The 19,905-nt window shown below is 42.5% G+C and overlaps 1 protein-coding gene across 1 annotated transcript in view; it reads right to left on the bottom strand.

Moving 5' to 3' along the window:
- Positions 1-19,905, bottom strand: part of Utp20 (UTP20 small subunit processome component) — an 83,023-nt gene that overhangs the window by 18,835 nt on the left and 44,283 nt on the right. Inside the window, exons 28-43 of the mRNA XM_040755104.1 lie at positions 18,346-18,489; positions 17,633-17,712; positions 13,714-13,937; positions 12,928-13,072; positions 11,961-12,048; positions 10,918-11,061; positions 10,576-10,626; positions 10,326-10,478; positions 8,225-8,380; positions 7,848-7,988; positions 7,344-7,481; positions 5,356-5,495; positions 5,064-5,146; positions 3,050-3,339; positions 1,645-1,784; positions 1,287-1,443 (exon numbers count right to left, since the gene is read on the bottom strand). Of these exons, the coding sequence (XP_040611038.1) occupies positions 1,287-1,443; positions 1,645-1,784; positions 3,050-3,339; positions 5,064-5,146; positions 5,356-5,495; positions 7,344-7,481; positions 7,848-7,988; positions 8,225-8,380; positions 10,326-10,478; positions 10,576-10,626; positions 10,918-11,061; positions 11,961-12,048; positions 12,928-13,072; positions 13,714-13,937; positions 17,633-17,712; positions 18,346-18,489 (2,274 nt within the window). The remainder of the gene's footprint in view (positions 1-1,286; positions 1,444-1,644; positions 1,785-3,049; positions 3,340-5,063; positions 5,147-5,355; positions 5,496-7,343; positions 7,482-7,847; positions 7,989-8,224; positions 8,381-10,325; positions 10,479-10,575; positions 10,627-10,917; positions 11,062-11,960; positions 12,049-12,927; positions 13,073-13,713; positions 13,938-17,632; positions 17,713-18,345; positions 18,490-19,905) is intronic.

The raw sequence follows: 19,905 nt of genomic DNA, 5'->3' as shown, positions 1-19,905 counted from the left end.
GGTGACTTATGATGGAAAGGCACTCAGATACACATGTACAAACTTCTGAGAAATAGACCAAAGTGTTCTACAGAAGAACATGTTCCTAAGAAGGGAACAAACAGAGTAGCTTACCACAATGGGTGTACAATGCTTTGAAAGCAAATTCCTGTGAAGGGAGAATTCCATATTCAGCAGTGACACCCGTCTCAAGGCCCCCCAGAAGAAGGGAGTGCGAAGCTGCTGCCTCCAGCCCTACACTACACGATTGCTCACGGAGTTCTTCAGAATGAAGGGAGTAGAAACAGGCACACATAGCAGTTTGGAAGTGAAGAAGGAGCAATGGTAACCTCTGGGTGAAGCTACTTTCCACTGGACTTTTTCCATATGTATTTGACCATTAAAAGCAAAGTTACAGCCTTACCCTATGAAGTTCCCAGTACTCAAAGACAGAAGCAACTACAGCAGGGGGAGGGGAGAGGACCTACACAGTGGTTAAGTTTCTACACTTCACTTGCAATGCTAAAATACTCATCTTTATAACATTTATGCTGATCTCTATGGCATGCTAGCAAGAAAGTCACATAAAGAAGGAATACCAAACTTTTACTCAGAAAAGGCTCCTTACGCATCAGTAAGTTAAGACATACAAGGAATGGTGACTACAGATCTCTTGGATGAGCACTTGAACACACTGTAAAGCTTCCCAAACTTGACCTAAAGATCCTAGTAGACACAGGTTCTATAGTCAAGAGTGGGTGGGCTCTAGTTTGCGTCTAACAGCTCCTACAAGTTATTGTCCAGGCTCTCACTTGGGGCTGCAGGTTAGACCACCACGCAACTAATGTTTCATTTCCTGGTAGCCTTGCTAATTTTATACCTTATGCCAAGTTTAAAACCTTAAATACATACTATCTTCTTTTTTATTCACCCAGCTGGTATCACCTTCAGATAAATATGGCAACCAACATTTTGTTACTATCTGGATACTATGAAACAATGTTGAATAATGTGAAAGAAAAAGATCATGTAACCTAGCTGATGAGGAACTTTTGAACTGAAGGTTACTGATTTCTAATCAATACCTTTTGCTGTTGCTGTTAGTTTGAGGCAGGGGCTCACGTAATGGCAACTGCCTTTGACTTGCTGGTGCTCTTTTCTCAAATTCCCAATACCGGGAACAGAGATGTGAGTCACCAAACTCAGCTGTGACTAGAAACGTGAAGGCCACTGCCTGCTTGCTCCACTAGCTTTGCTGAGGACAGACCCAAAGTACTGACGTGGGAAACACTGAACGCTGCACTCACCTGATAGCCTCGGACAAGGGTTGTCTGTAACTCTTTGAGGACATACTGCAGAAAGCGCACACCCAGGTCCTTAATTATTTTGGAGAGAGTACTGCGAGCAATATCTCTGACTTCCTGTGCTCTGTTCTTGAGGAGGACACACACTTTCAGCAAAACACTAGAAAATGCAAAGGTAAAAAAATAACTAAGAGGCAGAACCGTAAAAACTTACTTATCCACAGTCCAAATTCCCAGTTAGGGTTTGGAACTATAGCAGACCATGGCAGTATTTCTCTTCCTGACAAAAGAAATTTCACAGCCGGGGGAAAGGAGCAAATCTGAGTTTCTCTGAAGTCCTTATGTCTGTCATATGACGCACCTGGGCAGATTTGCCTCCATAACCTCCTGTGGGAGGGACCGCATCAGCTTAACCATGGCAAAAGCCAGGGGGACTCGGACTACTTCCTCCTCGTTCACGACCTTTGACTTGACCAGCTTGTGCTCCTCTTCCCTCTTGGTCTGTAAGAAAGGTTGGGACATCCAAACACCAAGGACCACAAAGGCCTGGACCCGCCAGTGACTAACCCCAGGTCTTGGGACTTGCTACACCGAACTTTCTTGACCCCTAACTTTACATCTGAAAGACAGTTATTCAGTCAGATATCCCGCTCTATTTCTCCACCTTATTCCTTGGGATAGTCTCACACTGAACCTGGAGGTAGGCTGACAGCCAGCAAGCTTCAGGCATGCTCCCATATCTGCCCATGCCCACCATCCCCACAGCACTGGTGTTAGTTATGGACATGTGGCACTGCCATTCCCAGGTGTTTATGTGGACGCTAGGGGGACCTGAACTCAGATCTTCATGCTTGCACAGAAAGCACTCTGACTTTGCTTGTTTCTGTTAAAGCTAGCCAACTCTGCTGCTGCAATGAGAAACATGAGCTGTGTTCTAATGGAACTTTATTGATTAAATACAAAACAAAAAATAAGCTGCAGCCTAGCTATAACTCATGGGTCATAGTTTGTAGGCCTAGGTCCTATATAAAGAAAGAAAGGCTCTGGGTATATCAGTATGCACTGGTAAATGTTATCCCTGTCAACCAGGAGAAAGATGGATCTGTCTGACCACAATGTCTGCCTAAAATATTTAAATAGTATCCAAAACCAGAGAAGGAAAATAGATTCTAATGTTTAATTAGCTTTCTTTGGAAAACTTATCGTCTACCTGGGAGACAGAAAAAGCATATACCTGTCAGAAGCGATCATTGTTATTTAGGACCTCTTCTTGTAAACATTGCCAGCCTTACTTAAGAAAAGCCCATCGTGTTAAAAGAATAGCTACCCTCAGTTCCATTCAACCTCTTTCCCTCCCCAGCTTCCTAGTGAATAGAACTTGGGCTCACAGGAATAGCTGATGGCAAAAAAGGAAACATCCACAATTAGATCACTTAACCCCTCCTTCTGCGACCCTTTCACCTTGCCAACACCTGCTATCTGCTCACCTTTAGTGGCCTGGTTACTAGCCAACGACCCCCTCTCCTTTGCTTACTCGGCCCTACCTAGTTTCCCGCCCTATCTGCTATATAACGTGCCTAAGGAAAATAAAATCTTGCAGCTTGATCGGCCATGTCGTCTTGCTGTCCGTTTCTCGTGTCTCTTGTGCCATCATTCCAGGTTCCCGTGGGCTCGACCTCTGTTGTGCCCTGCGGGCCAGGGCACACGCCTGCCATACCAAAGTGTAATGAAGGAGCTACAGCAGAAGACGCTGGACCAGTGCTTACCGCAGATGCCAGGCACTTGTGCAGCCTGGGGAGGATGTCCCCAGTTATGGCTCCCTGGATGGTTTTAATTGTTCTTTCCAACTCTTCCTTATCCCGAGGAAGGAAAGAGACAGACTTCGAGATGCACTCCTGTTCCATAGCTGCTATCCCAGCAGAATCGGCTGCCTCGGGGGTTTCTGGTGACTCCTTTTCGTCTGACAAACTCTTACAGGCTTGGTCCTTCTCTTCCTCATCCATGTGCTCCAATTCCATGGCTTCTTGTTCCAGTACCTCAGCCATTTCAACTGTGTCTGTAACAAAAGTCACCTTTAATGAAATAAACAAATGTCATAGAAGTAGGTCTTGCCTGTCTATAATCGTAACTACAACAGTAGCACTCAAGGGGCGGGGAAAGGAGGATTAAAAAGCTCGAGGCCAGCTGAGTCACATAGACAGATTCATCTCAAATGAGGAGGAAGGGGAGGTGAGGATGAAGACAAGGCTGAGCAGCCGTGATAAGCCGCCCTTACTACCAATGTCTATCATCTAAGAGAGAGCACTGATTCCCAGGTCAGGCAGGGAAGATACTAGTCGAGGCAGTAGGGGGCGTGAAAGGACTGTGGGTTTACTCTCTCCCAGCTGAGCCTAATGTGGGCAGAGACAAGGAAATGGGCAAGCAGAATAGCACGTGGCCTGGCCAGGACAGGGTCACGTGAGCAGGGGAGGGTGGGGCACGCTGGGATTAGGATTCTAAATTGAGAAAGGGTTTCCCAAGCAGCGTGGCTAGAGTTTCCTTTCGGCAGAAACTCCATTTACACGAATGAGAAACAGCCATCAGCTGCTGGCTCCCATATAGAAATCTCCCTTGTGGGATTTAGCTTATTTACTTTTGCAGAGTTAGGTAGAACCCAGGGCCTAGCACTTACTAGGTGTGTGCTGTGCCACTAAGCTACAGCATATGAAAGGAAATGAGACGGTGAAGTATTGGGAGGCAAGTCCAGTCGTGATGCTATAAATCAGTGTCCTCCCTGTGCTTTCAACTCCTTACCAGTGAAGGGGACAGGCGTCCACCTTCCAAAACTGCTGTGACAATTAAACGAAGTAAATTCTCTAATTGTGTTTGTTATTCCACCAACTATTAAACAACAGTGCTATTAAGTCCCTTCACTTTTTCATTTGCCGGCTGTGAAACATGGTTATCTTATATAGCCAAAGCTCAGCTTCTCCTGTGAAAATCCAGGTAACTGATGGGGTTCTTGAGAGGTGGCTATCAGGGTGACAGGATGCTGCCTATCTGCTCAAAACACTGCCTTCATTTATCATTTCACTGTCGCTGAGCATTTTTTGTTTGCTTTTCAAGACAGGGTTGCTCTGTAGACCAGGCTGGCCTCAAACTCAGAGATTCGCCTGCCTCTGCCTCCCAAGTGCTGCCATTAAAGCATGTACCACCACTGCCTGGCTTGTTGAGCATTTTTAACTAACATATGGAGTTAGGAACCAGAAAGTGAAAACTCTTGACTCAGCATCATGAAGGACTATGAGTCAAAGGTGCTCTTCATCCTCAACCTGGATGTTAGGATCCCTCCACCTCGGGCTGGGCCAGTGCTGATGCATGCAGATGACTCTGGGGAGGTGGATAACTAGTAGGTCAAAGGTTCTGGCTGTGTCTCAATGTGAGAGCACTCTTGGAGGCCAGTACAGAGGAGGCTGCTGAGGAGCAAACAAGAAGAAGAGCCATCCTGAGGAGGAGAACAGTGCTCTGTCTGGGCCCAGGATCGCACTGTGCTACTCATAGACAGACCTCTAGGGAGATAAACAGCAGCCCAGATGTTTACATTATACAACTGAGATGTGTCTTCTGTACAGCGAAGTAAAAGTTCATAAGAATAAGGCATTCATTTAGTTGGTTTCTTTCTGACTCAGTAAACCGGTCCTCATGGCAAAGAGAAGAAAAAGTGCATTTTGCTGTCTTTAATTATCACAAGTTACCCAGGAATAAAATGAGAGTCTAATTTAAGAAAGTTTCAAAACATACTTCCTTCATCCTGAATACTTCCCATTTGTTCTTCGAGAGTTTTGTAGTCAAAATGGAACGCTTCCAACACTATCACCAGTAAACTGTCAAAAAAGATGGAGAAATGCCCTTTGATTAGCAATGTCATCTTTAAAGGGGAGAGGGAACATGAGGACAGCAACAGTACAACTGTTTTACTGTAACCACATTCATAGAGTGAGCATACGAGGTGACATACGTGGTGATCTCAGAAAGACCCATTCGGGAAGCAATGCTTAGGTTACAGGTTAAAAACAAAAACAGTCGACTATACCTGACGCCTAGCTTCTGGTTGATCTGGCCTGTCTGCAAGACGTGGATGAAATGTTTCAAGTAATACACATATGCTGGCCAAGACAAATGTCTGCAAATAGCTCCAATAACCTCTGTGGCAGCAATGGTTATGTTTTCATGCTGTAAAACAAACCAAGAGCATCAATATACAAGTAATTGCTAATAAAACACAAGGCTGTTTTGGTAAATGCCACAGGGCAGCAGGCCACTAGGAATTACAGAAGGAAAGATACTGCCTGTTCTTCCACAAGTAAGTTTACAAGATACTGATTTGGACACTGTGTATATTTGTCACGTAAATCATCTTTATTCCTTTTCCTGCCCTAGTCCCAGAAAAGGATGGTATCAACTTCTTTTAATTCTTTAATATTCTTTAATGTTACTGTACTCTGAACTTTTTGAGACCCAGATCTTCCAGATGGGTTCAGACTACTGGCAGCAAATGAAAAAAAGAAGTGTGACCAGTATAAAAAACTACGCACTACTGATCTTAAACTAGAAAAGTGGACAAAAACAAACCCAGTTTTCAGACTCTGAATGTTAAATGCAGCAAGAACAGTTTTCCGAGAGGAAGGATAGAGAGTGAGTGTTACCATGCATGGCCTGGATTTCCTGTATGCAGAGACCTGTGGGTTTCCCTACAGAAGAACTATGGTCTCTGAGTTACAGAGACAGAAGCTGTACATGGCAGCCACAGTCTACAGGGAGTAGATGAGAGACAGCAGACGGAGGAAAGGCTCTGACTTGAACACAACACTCATCAGTATACACAGGTAAGGAAAGACTGTCATCAAAGCCCATAAGGATGGATACTCATCCCTCCATCAGCCAGAGTGAAAAAGATGCCCGGCAACAACATGTGAATGGACGCGGTGGAATAGCAGCAATTGTACACATATATGCAAATATAACTGAACAATTGACTGCTTATAAAGCAGTAAGAATATTTACTGTGCATTTTAAAGCTAATACAGAGGTCAAAAGGAAGGGACAAAAATACTTCTTGAACAATAAGGCAACAGAGGAAAAAAAATCACAAATGTCAGGAAAAAACCAATAGAGGAGATAAAAAAGAAAAAAAAATGGAAAAGTAACAAGACTGTAGGTCTCATTCCCAACTTTATTAATAAATATATAATGTAAACTGTCTAAAACCAATTCCCAGGACTGGACGGTCAGACTGGATAGACAGCAGGACCCTCTAAGTCACAAGTGGGTTCAGAGGTAACGGTTCTAAAGGACACTGTGCCAACACAAAACACCGAGGCAGACTCTCTCCAGCTGTGCTTCTCATGCATTTCAATGCCTTAGAGGCTTGAGTTGGTGGTTCTTACTGGTTTTTAAAACTAAAATTTAAAGAAGCGACCTTTTAAGACTGGGTATGGTGACATATGACCATAGTCCTGCTACTAGGGGTGGAGGAGGGGTATAAGTTCAAGGCCAGACTGGGTAACACAACAAACCACTTACACCCTCAAGAACATGAAGGAAGGATCTTGCTAGGCATGGTGGCTCATGCCTATAGTCCCAGCACCTGGGAGTTTGAAATCAACTTCTACTACACAGTGAGTTCTAGGACAGCCTAGGTACAAAGTAAGACAGGTCTACCAACCAACCAACAAGAAAACCAATGAACCAAACAAATAGAAACACGCCCATAAGGCCAGCAATGGGGAAGCTGAGACAAGGGAATTGAGAGCTAAAGGTCAACATTGGCCACACAGTGAGATCCTTTCTCAAAAAACCAGGAATCATTTTAGAAATCCAGATATTTCTGGGAATGGTAATTTCATTTTTAGTTTGGAGCTTGGCCCATGTGCACAAATAATAAAAATAAAACATATATTTACTATTTATCATGTGCCATGAGTGGTTCCAAAAAATCGGAACCACTTTTATTTCAATTTGATCATGCTGATAAACTAATGTGGTTACTAATGCCCATGCTTCCTGTACCTTGCAGCTTACCTTGAGCATTTTCTCATCAAAAATCGGATTCATGGCGTAAGGCATGATGTAATTCTGAAGAGATTTGGAAGACAGCACAACCTGCCCCTCCAGGAGTTGTTTGGCCAGTTTCTTCAACGCTCTTGCTCGCCTATGGATCTAGAAAGTCAGATAAAACATGCAGTGGTTACTAGTTTCTCTCCTAACCACCTCCACCTCAGTCCCGAGGGTATCCTCCATGACAAGTTTAAAGGCAGGAAACTTTGGGCATGTACTTAGGTGAGCAGACACCCGGGTCTTGATTTGTTCTCAGAAATGTAAACAAATAGTCCTGAACACTTAGGAAAACTGGAGAAAGTTGACACTATTATGATTTGTGTTTAGCATTGCCATCCAAGAAATGAGACCCCCAGGAGATGATCATCTCATATACAAATCTGCCTGATGGCCACTCCGGGCCTTATACAATAAGGCAGAACTGTCTGAAGCGCTACTTTGAGGCAGAAGAAGCAGCACCATACCTACCTGAATGTGCTTCATGTTCTCAAAGAAGTCCATTTCTGGATCATGACTATGAGTGAGCTGCACTAAGTCCTTAAATTCCACTTGATTGGGAAACGTTTGAATCAAACAGGACAGGATCACAGTGTAATCATGTTGAACACTCTACAAACATCGAAAAAAAAATAGGCATTTTAAAAGTATCCATTTCCTAGATAAGGTACGTGAAAAAGCTATTCATATTTTAAATAAATCATTTCTTCCACTGTAAGAAAAGAAATCTATAGAATAAAAGTCCAAGTCACACTACTACCATTCACCTCCTCCGCAAAAGGCTTTTCCACAGCAGAAGAGGGAAAACACCTGTAGTCCCTAGAAATTAAAGGACAACGTCACAATACCTCAGTCTGGCTCTTCAACCCTTTCCTCAGTTTCTCCAGGAGCGTACGGTGAATGATCTCCTTATAGTCTTTCTCTGTGACATTCAAAGCAGCTAGCCTTTTGATGACACTGGTTAAGCACATGCTGGCATTGTCACTTAAAGACATGTCTCCTAACTGGAAATAAGAACCCAAGTTATTCTATTGATAACTTCTATCAGACTGTTATTCCCCAAGTAAGCAAAACCCCACTAAGAAATACTGTGCCCTGTGGAACATTAATCCCAGGACTGGGAGGCAGAGTGAAAGCAGACCTCTGTGAGTTTGAGGCCAGCAGGGTATACAGAGTTCCAGAACAACAGTTACAGAGGATGCCAGTCTTCAAAAACAAACAAACAAACAAAAAAGGGGGAGGGAGAGGATAGGAAGGATGAAGGCAAGGAAGAGAGAAAGAAGAGCTGTGAGTGGCTGAGTATTTACAGAAGCGAGGGGGGTTATGAATACACTTACTGAGAAGTGTCCTTCATTTCAGAAACTGCTGTCAAACATACTTTTGGACCAGTTCTACTTCCCAGAGCAAGCAGAACAAAGGTTTGCTAAAGTCAGTTTCTGGTCATCATGGAAAATGGCAAAAAGATGAGCATGTGATTGGTGTAACTTGGTTTAAAGGCCCCAGAATTCTCAGCTGAAGTTGGCAGTGTTGGTGAATGACTTTAATCCCAGAACTCAGGAGGCAGAGGCAGGTGAATCTTTGTGAATTTGAGGGCAGCCTGGTATACAGAGTCAGTTCTAGGGCAGCCAAGGCTACACAGAGAAGCCCTGTCCCCTGCCACCTCCCACCCCAAATAATAAAAAGAACTTAGTGAGTCCAGAGAAGGTTTTCCCAATTCAGCTAGCAGGCAAGTTAGACTCCTTGTGCTAAAATTTGACATGCTATATGAAGAAATAAGCCATAAATAGAAACTCCCTTGTTCACATCTCAGATAAAACTCTTAACATCAGACAAAGAATATGAAATGCCAGTTAGTTGATGCTACTACAGTTTAACAGTCATTGGCTTCATTTTTCCATTGAGTAATAAGGCACTTAATATAAAAACACCCTTTGCTTTTAATAAATCTTCAATAAAAGCGGATAAACCTTCAAGTAACAGTTAACCTAAAGATCAGATTATTGAATTGCCATAAAATTCATTCTTCTAAAAGTGTACATACAATTCCATAGTTTTCAATTGTGTGTGTGTGTGTGTGTGACACGCACACGCCACGGCACTGCTGTGGAGGAGGGCAGAGGACAGCTTTTAGAAGTCAGTTCTTGCCATCTTCCCTGGGAAGGTAGTGTTTCTATTGCTGTGAGTACTTCAGGTTAGCTGGCTTTCAAGCTTTAGGGATCCTTCTGTCTCCCCCTTCCATCTTGCTGGAATTAAGGTTGTGTGATACCACATCTGCCTTTTTACATGTGTTCTAGGGACTGAACTCTTGACTGCCAAATGCCTTCACCCCGTTGAGCCACTGGGCTGGCCCACAGTGGGTTTTATAGAATATTAAAAAGGCCGTGCAACACCATTATTTTCTACTTTCCAAAGGTTTTCATCACTGTTATTCCCACCCTGTATCATTTCTTTAAGACAGGGCCAGTTGTGGTGTTTCACGACAGAGGGATTCACTGAAGAGATGGAGGCAGGAAGATATGTGAAGCCGAGGTCCCCCTGGTCTACACAGAGAGTTCCAGGTCAGTGAGACCCTGTCAATAGACACACACTTACCAAACCAAAAACAAACCAAAAGAGACAGTGTCCTGCTCTCTAGCCCGGGCTGACATCAAACCTATGATCCTTCTGTCCTGCTGCCCCATTGGCGAGAGAGACTGAGGAAGTGTGCCACCACACTCAGGCAATACATAACTTGATTTTTCCCAATTGCTTTCATGTATTTACTAACATCTTAGTCTTTCAAATCATGAAAATAACTCAAAGTGGTTCACAAAACAAAAAAGTCAGCATTTAAAAGAAAAATCTGCCCTAAAAGTGTCTGTCCTCTTTCTAAAACAACTTTAGGAATTAAGCCCCTATATATAGTGGTGTGCTATCAAAACAGCCTAAGTGTTTGCCATGAACACCCACCTCCATATTATAGAAACAGTTATGCATCACAGGGACTAGGTAGTCAGCATCCACCGTCTGCATTTCCTTTATGTTAGAGGTGATGGTCTGGAATGCTGAGAATCGAACGTCAAAGTTGATGTCATCGAGATGCCTTTTATCAAAGGCATTAAGCTACAAGAAGTGACAGTACAACCATATAAATAGCAGGGTTAATAAACCAAAATGACAATACTTTTGAAGCCAAAAAGAAATGAGGTTTCTTTCTTACCTTTACAATGTCTGTAATATATTTTAGTCCACTTTCAAAATCAGACAGACTCTAGAAGGAAAGGGCAATATATTTATTTTTTGAGTTTTATGAGGCAGTTTCTCACTGTGTAGCCCAGGTTGGCCTTACCTCCCAAATACTGGGACTGCAGGTCTGCAGCCCCATTCCTGACCATGACCATAATATTAATAGATAAAAGTGTAACTTTTCTGCTCTAATCATCTCAGTTCTCTAATACCATTCAGCTTCATATAACATCATACTGGAACAAGTGCGGCTTGCTTCAGGGTTTTATGGGACAGAAAGAAAGGGCAACTTGGAATAAAACGACCTGTTACATACCTGGAAAACAGTACACAGCAACTGTCTTGACAACTTGTTCTTAATAACTGAAAAGAGTTTGGCCAGAGGTCTGAGGAAGCTAGTGGGGTCCTGACAATGCTGTAACAAGTTCTGCACCGTCACCAGGATATCAAGCTCTGTATCCTGAGAATAAGGAGAAACTGCATTTCAGTGTTTCATAAAACTTCACACACACACACACACACACACACACACACACACACACACACACACACGTGAATGTTTACATATTTTGAGATCTGGTTTTGAAACTTGCAACAATCCCCCTGCCTCTGCCTTCTAAGTGCTGGGATTACAGGTATGTACCACCACATCCAGTTCAGTTTACATTTTATGATAGCATTGGAAATCGTTACAAGAGTTGGAAAAAACATTTCATGACATTTACAAAATTTAGCATTTTAACTTAACACAAAATCTACAGTTACAGTTTCTTCCTTCAGTCCTAATAGAGAATGTACGTGAGTTTGAAGCAGAGTCTCTTTGGTTAGCTAATCAAAGTGGAGCCAAGGGCATGAGCATGCTGAGGAAAAGGAATGCTTCTGGCTGTCTGCAGATCTGTGGGCTTCTCACTGAAGGACCGTCTGTTCACTCCTGATACCCTGGTAAATGGGCCACTAGAAGAACTCTTGCCTGGGGTTAACCAGGGTTTTAGAATCTGATCAGAAAACTCTTTCTGAACATTAAAGGAGAGATTTCTCACTCAATTTTGCTAGTGTGCTCTATATTCATGACTGCACAATGCACAATGAATGTCTTGGGTTCTATCTGTTGTTCAAGAGGGAGAAACTCCAGAATGGGCAGAAGCTAATGAAAGGGGCACTTACTGTAGTGGCAGTGAGGACTTCTCTCCCATCGATTCTAACCCAATCCCCCCTCTATTTTAAATGTTTAACTTCTATACAGGCTTAAGTTTTCTAGAACAAATAGATCATAGAGTTTAACTAATAAAATCCCCTATGCAAACAAGCCTAATGGGATAGCACCCTCTGAAGACAAAGCAAACATCCTATATACTGTACCTGAGCAACATTGCCCCGGAGGAGGAATGGAAGGAGAAGAGTAATGAGGAGAGAACTTTGTTCTCTGTCTTTCATAAACTTGCTTATCCTGAAGAAGACAATGGACACGTTAGGGAGAGGAATCTCTCTAAGTGTTAACTGCAGATAGCAGGCACTCTCAGTCCCAGCAACTGTCCTATCATCTTCACAGGATCTGGTTGTCTAGGTGACTGTCATGAGGCAATTCATGCTTCCCTATTGTGCAAGGAAACGACATTCTTTAGCACCACCACTATAGGTCTTATACACAATCTTTCAATGCAATTCCACGTTGCTTAGAGAAAAACTGACATTCGGAAGGCCAGCTGTAGTGTGGCGGGAAACATCAGCGGGTCTGTAACGCTGGCCTTTCTGGAGCCTAAGGGCTCATCACCACCACCACACTGATGAACCAGGACAAAATGCAGCAAACCCCGAAAAAAGCTTGGAAACATAAACAAAACATCCTAGCTTCTAGAAGGTCCCAATTTATTATTTTTATGTTGTTAAAAGCAATATTAGAAAATTATCACTGTTTTGTAAGGCTTACATTAAATTTAGGATAATATTATTTCTTACTAACTTTGCCTCTGTAGAAACTGATTATATATTATTTTTACTGCTAACTTGTTTTTAAAAAACTGACTTGCGTCTCTAAACATTGAACAGTTTGCTCTTTCTAGTATTTTTTAGCATCTAACAAACTTGAGACTTTGTAAAGCTGGAAGTCTGACTAGGGCCTGGAAGACAGCAAGTGCCCACTCCTCACGCCCCTTTTGTTTGATGCTTAATGTGGAGATTAAACTCAGCATTTTGCATATGCCTTGCACACATTTGAAAAGATTCTTGGTATCTTGGAAAAACAAGATAAAAGTTTTAACTACTTTAAACCTATGAATGTCAGTCAATCTTGCCTTTGGAGGACAAGCGCGTCACTGACGTCACTTACTTTGAAAGAATGCCGAGCTCTTTACTGACTTGTGCCCTGTTCTTCCTCTTCTTCACCTTTTCTGCGCTTATGGTGGTTTTGCTCAGATACTGAAGAATCGCAGGCACATGAGGCAGAATCAATCTCGCTCCCACAGTGACAGGCTCTGAAACAGTGATTGCTTCAATGAACTCTCCCTCACCATTATATATTATCCTCTTGATAACAGAGAGGCAAAGTATTCAACTATTGACGAGCATTTAAATTTCAACTCTGATCACTAAACAACCCTTTCTTCCTTAACAGAGGCACCAGTAGCTAAATCATACATTTTTAATTAAATTACACCCCCCCCTCCGCCCCCTGGTTTTTTGAGGCAGGGTTTTCCTGTGTAGGCCTGGCTGTCCTGGAACTCGCTCTGTAGATCAGGCTGGCCTCCAACTCACAGAGATCCACCTGCCTCTGCCTCTCAAGAGCTGGGATTAAAGGCGTGCGTCACCACCACCTGGCTTCTAAATTACAAAGTCATATAAGACCTCAGGGTACATAAATCACTCCTAATAACAGTGCAGGAACTGTTGGGATGCTGTAGCAGGAAGAACTGACAGGTCAACAGTGGAATCCATTTCCCAGTGTCCTGGAGGACAGCTAAGAACTGCCTGGGCGGAAGTAATCTACACCCTACATGTGTAAAGGCGATTACACACTTCTCAGAAACAACAGACTTTCACACATGAGTGGATTCTTTTCTGAGAACCACAGCTACCTGTGAAGTCTATGATCACTGGCTTTGTGCAGTGCACACACCTGTATTGTCTGCTACCTCAGCGTACACACAGTCAGTTACTGGCAAGCTCAGCACTGTTTCTGTGGGCTCAAAATCTGGAAGGTTGAGAAGATCATCGACTATGTCCATTATAATGCTAGCTGTGGCATCAGATAGATTCTTTGCTGAAAGAACTGCGAAGACATTGGTCAGGATGTCACATTCTGGGTGTCCAGGTTTCTGTTTAGCCAGAAGAGGGAAATATCTGCAAGGAGAAAGACATTGCAATAGTCATTTTATTTCTCAATATGTTTATATCTAAGACATTCCATAAGAATTTCCTCAATGATTTTAACATGTATATGTGTATGTGAAATTAGTTTAAAATCTAGAACTCAATGGCCAATTCCAAGTACTCTATAAACATTATACTACTTAGATTTACACACACACACACACACACACACACACACACACACACACACACACACACACTCTTCGTGACATCCATAGGAGGTACCATTATTTCACATTACAATGAAAGGGCAGATCTGCTAAAGCCACTGAGCTATCGTAAGAAGCGGCAGAGCTGAGACTTGAATTATACCCAGACTTCCAGTCTCAAGCCTTTTCTAAAGAGCCATATGAAAGTTGTTCTTAGCGATAAGGTTTCTAAAGTGCAATGTCTACAAACTCATGTAGAGACCTACACACTAACACATGAGACAATAGCTTTTGTGGATATATAGAATTAAGAGAATACATTCACTTGGGAGAGGACGAAGCCATTCTAATAATAAAGTACTTATAGGAAAAAATTAGAATATTAATTCCTCCATGTAGAAACATCAAATACTTTTTAGGAAAAAAAGTAGATTAACTTTATCAAATTTTATTTTGTTTTTTTTTTTGTTTTTGTTTTGTTTTTCAAGACAGGGTTTCTCTGGAGCTTTGGAGGCTTTCCTGGAACTTGCTCTGTAGACCAGGTTGGCCTCGAACTCACAGAGATCCGCCTGCCTCTGCCTCCTGAGTGCTGGGATTAAAGGCGTGCGCCACCAACGCCTGGCTCACTTTATCAATTCTTTATCACTGGGAAGAGTTCAAGTACTTTAACATACTTGACACCAGTAACCTAACAGAGAAGTTGTAAGCCGTTATGCTTCTGTATCTTTTGGCCCAATTAATATTTGACACAGTATGGACAGGCTTCAACTCTACATGTGATCATCATAAGCATTGAGTACATCTGTTATTTCTCTGTGTGTATGTGTTTGTATGGTCACATGTGAAGGTTAAAGGACAACACTTTTTGTTTGGAAACAGTTTCTCAGTGGCATGGACCTTGCAAAGTGGGCCAGGCGAGCTGCAGCGAATGTCCACACATCTGTCTGTCTCTACCTCTCAACTGCCTCCTTTACACGGTTCTGCAAGCAGAACTCAGGCTCCCACCCTGCACAGCAGGAACTTCACTGACCGAGGCAAATCCCAGTTCCAGTCTGTTATTTCTGTCTTACATGTGAACAAGTGGAGGTTTCAAGACTCACAGTACAGTGAACATGCCCTCACTGAAGGGCACGGCTGACCCAGAAACTTCAACCACCCGCCAGACACGCAACGAGTCCCGAGTAAAGCGTGCTACGAGGAGGAACTGTGGGGGAGCCACACTAATAGAGACACGGTCTCTGCTCCTTGAGAATTGTAGGCAGACAACTACAGAGGGAGGGAGAGTACAGTCAGGTGTCATCGATGACAGGACTTGTGGGCTGTCATGAGTGACATGGGGACATGGGTGTATGTCCCAGTGAACCTAAGTCAGTGCCAGGGCTCCCAGATCACAGTGGCTGTCCTGACTCATCATTATTATCATTTTAAATTATGTCTCCGTCCACGGTAGTGTTTTTGTTTGCACACTACCTGAGAGTAAGCAAGTGTTAGCTATTCTGAGTTCCCCGAAGTTTTGAGACAATTTACTCTTCCTTGTAAGATTAGGGATAGATACAGTTCAGCTCTAACTGTATTAATGCAAAAGCAAACTGCTAAACTTCTCTATAAATGGGAGAATCAATTTTAACATCTGACTGACACTAGGTAAGTGGCAGCTTTACTTTAGTCTTTCACTACATTGATTTCTTTTTGTGTGTGCATGGGTAACGAGTGTATGCTCCTGAGCAGATAAGCAGGTCAGAGGGCAACTTGTTGGAACCACCATCCACCCGGCTGTAAGGGATCAAACCATAACCACACCACTGGCACTAGGTTAATGCTAGTCATTTTGCGAAGTGTAACATTCTTATGAAGTAGTTTTGGACACATTTGTTCATTAATTCTTTCACACACAACTAGATACGTGTGTCTGTGTTTACTGGGATGCTAAAGTCAGGCTTCCTGGAGATACTTTGCAGGCGAGTACTACATGTGAAAAGAAAGCTGGAGTTACAGCACAGGATGAGGGTCTGAAAGAGCAGCACGTGCTTGTAACTGCTGAGCTGCCTCTCTAGCCCATCATCTACTTTCTCTGCAAAAAATAAAATAAAATAAATGAGGAAGAAATTTCCCGATTCATGAAGTGATGCTCAATATGGATGTGCCCTGGATGCAGAACCGTACAGAACAAGGCGGAGCTGTCCTGCAGCACCTTCCTGGACTAAAGCCTTCCTCAAACATGACTAGAGAATACTGCTTTTGGGTGCACAGAGGTAAGAAACGAAGTCAGGCCTGTTCCTAGCAACAAGCAGACTTTCCTACTAGTAAAAATATCAGGTTAATAAAACATTGCTTCTGGGTTCTAGACAAAGTCTATTTAATAACAAGAACATATTCATGCCACAATGGTAAAAGATAAAAAACTGGTTATACAATATGGTTCCAATTTTGTAAAAACCAATGCCAAGATTTTAAACAACACCACCAGATCAATATCAAAGCTCTACCCAACACAGGAACTGTGTATATATTTAGACAAGAGTTTTAATTTTCCATTTCAAGTGAGAACTGGGAAAAAGACATAACAAATGAGCATTTATTTTCTAGGAAAGCAGGCTAAAACATAGTAAAGTTTTGTGACAATGCCATTCCTTGTAGGATCCACATTCTACTCCCTTGGCCAGGTCAGATCAAATGCCTGTTGCATTTATCACACACTGGAGGAATGTGCCCATCGACTGCCTTGCCAAGCGTATGCTTTAGACTTTATATACTACAATTTTCATTTATATCACATTGCAGAATAAATTTTTTCCCATTTTTCCATTTTTTTGGTGAATTATTCAAATATTACAAAGGACATGGCACCTCTCTTCCTGGCTCTGTACCACCTGTGGTACAGTTAGGTTTTCAAATCCATGCAAGTTCCCTTCCCGGCTAATATCTCACTCCCATGAGCAGTCTAGAAAAGCTGGTGATGTAGAGGCTGAGAGTGAAACGGTGCTTATTAGAGGTTGGGAAGGGCAGGACAGAGGAGTGACAGAGAAACGGTGGGCAGCAGGTACCACTGAGCTTTGTTTGGGACTCTACCGCACTACAGACAGTAGGCAAGTATTTCTAAACGGCTGGAAGAAAGGATACTGAATGTTTTTACAAGAAAGAAAAAGTATGAGTACATATGCTCATCCTGATTTTTACAATATACAATGTATTTATGTACTGTAATATACTTTATAAACATGTAAAATTTATGTATTTATTTTTTAAGTTTCTCACACACCTTAGATATTCCTGTTTTCATATTCATAGATAAACATATCTACAAACATTTTTCTCAGGATACATCATACATATTGCTTGAGTCAATTAGTTTTCTTAAAATTATGTATTTTGAGTTCTTTCCATGTTTTTATTTAATTGCTTCATCTTTTTTGACTGTACTTAAAGGTAACTAATTAATTACACAGCAAGACGGTCCTTAGACCACTTTTGACTAAACCTAAACACAGTTCTTTTTTAAAGGAAGGAACGTCTTACCTTGCATTTCTGCTCCAGATACTAATTAGCTTCAACAGAGGAGTGGGCGAATACTGACTCTCAGATCCAAGCCTGCAGATCTAGGATACCAAATGAAGGAAGTGTAAAACACAGACACTTACAGAAGAAGCAAAAGCAACCACTGAACAGGTTAAGCACCCCAGCGGAGGACGAAAGAGTGCAGGGCACACATAAAGGAAGGATAGAGAAAAAGGAAAGGTGGCAAATAATACCAACCGAAAAAGCAGCAATGGTGGGCGCTCAGTGTCTAGATACTGGGGCCAGCTATTGGGAGTTTTAAATGATCAGAAACGTCTGAGTTTAAACAGCTAGAAACTGTCCTCAAAATCCAGTCCCTCCCAGAGTCTTCTTAGCTAACTACACCAGTTTCTGTAACAACTGGGCACATGCAGAGGAATCAGAATAATGCTAATAAACACACCCACCTTCCCCTGTGTTTGTTAGTATGTGGTGCTATGGAAGTTAGGTCACATTTCTTTAATGCACATAGTCACAGTCAAGTTACCCTTCAGTATAAATGTCATGGTATTTAAAAACCGACTAAGTCTTCTAACAACTTGATTCTTCAAGAGTTGATGTAAGAAAGAGCAGACAGCATTCGTGTCTGGGTGGTAGACTATGCTGGTGAGTTAAAAATAAATGGAGAAGTCGTAGGTGTCAGGCAGGATGTAGAAATCGAATCCAAGTTTTACCTGAGGCCAAACTGCACCATGAAACACGGCATCAATTTCTTCTTCTCCGAACTGATAGGATTCCCAATCCAAAAATATATCGCCAATCATCTTGATCCCCAGCCGTCTTAAATTTTTCAGTGGGTTAACAAACCTTAGTTGTATCTGCAAACAAAGGTCTTCTTCAGACACACACCCTGATTCCTTAGAGAGGCACTCTTGTTCATGTGGCAGGGGAAAGAGACTTGGGGCTAGAGAGATGCTCTGTGCTTAACAGTACTGGCTGCTCTTGCAGGCCCCAGGCTGGGTTCCCAGCACGCACATGGCAGCTCACGGCACTCCATTTCCTGGGGAGCCAATGCCCTCTCTGGCCTTCAAGGGCGCTGCATGCACAAGGTGTATAGACGTACAGTGAAGACAGTTATATGCATAAAGCACTAATAAAAATAAACAAGTATGTCTGTGTGGAGGCCCAGAGGCTGGAGAGTAACAGCAAACATTAAAGAGACATCACATCTCCTTCCCTACGTGGTGTGAAACCATAACAACGCAGGCCATCTGTTCCTACTCAAAGTGGACTTATTTATTGAGTCCCCATCAATGGCATTATAGCCCAAAGTCCATATTTATATGAGGGACTGAAAATTCTGAAGAGTTTAGGATGTGAGGAGTTCTATAAACCTGGAAATGGTAAACATTATACAGAATTTCCACTGGACATTAAAGAATGAATGGTTTAGTCCTAGAGAGGAGAGACAAGGCCTTAGGGTGATGTTCTCCAAACAAATGTTAAAAGCAACAGAGACCTGCAAACCCTGATTACCTTTCTACCTGATCACTCTATTGTGGGTGTAAGGTATTTAAATGGCAACATTTATATATATGACCTTGTTTTCTTACAGCTTTACCTAAAAACCGACCTGAAATGTAGGGCAACAAAGGAAATTCTCTTATGCAGTAGTGAATGTCAAGTCTATGTCTAAGACACAATGAGTAACTAAGAGGGAAGTTACTTGCCACGAAAAGCTAACACTCTGGCCAACGGAGATGTCCAAGTCTGAAATAATACATTTTAAAGTCAAGCGCCTGTGAACACGATGCTCTTCATTTGCCACATAACACACCATCTGCCTCCACCTAATCACCTCACTATTCCAGCTACAGAGGAAATAGCAGGCAAACACATAAGGTGACAGACCAACAAACCCCTCTGCTTTGCTTCCACTCTATTGGGAGCACGTGTGCTGTCCCTTGAGTCAGGTTTCGGGAGAAGATACAAACAATCACTGACACTTTTAAAAACATGGTATTTTGATCACCTGGAGCAAGTAACAAGCCAGCACTACAAACAAGACCTCAAAAGAGATGCCCGCGATGTCCCATCTCTGCTTCTCCCCACAGGCAGGAGAGGCACGTTCTATCCATTTTTACAACTATAGTTCCAGCTCTCCTGTTTACTCCATAATTGTTCACCAAGCCAGAGGAAAACCCGGAAAGTAAGCTTTTATAGACTTTATGTATATTTATACACGGCCACTGCTTCAATGTACAAACATCACAAAACCATTTACAACCTTAACA

The sequence above is a fragment of the Mesocricetus auratus genome, unplaced genomic scaffold (assembly GCF_017639785.1).
Source record: "Mesocricetus auratus isolate SY011 unplaced genomic scaffold, BCM_Maur_2.0 Super-Scaffold_100011, whole genome shotgun sequence".
NCBI lineage: Eukaryota > Metazoa > Chordata > Mammalia > Rodentia > Cricetidae > Mesocricetus > Mesocricetus auratus.
This window is presented reverse-complemented; position numbering and strand designations above follow the sequence as displayed.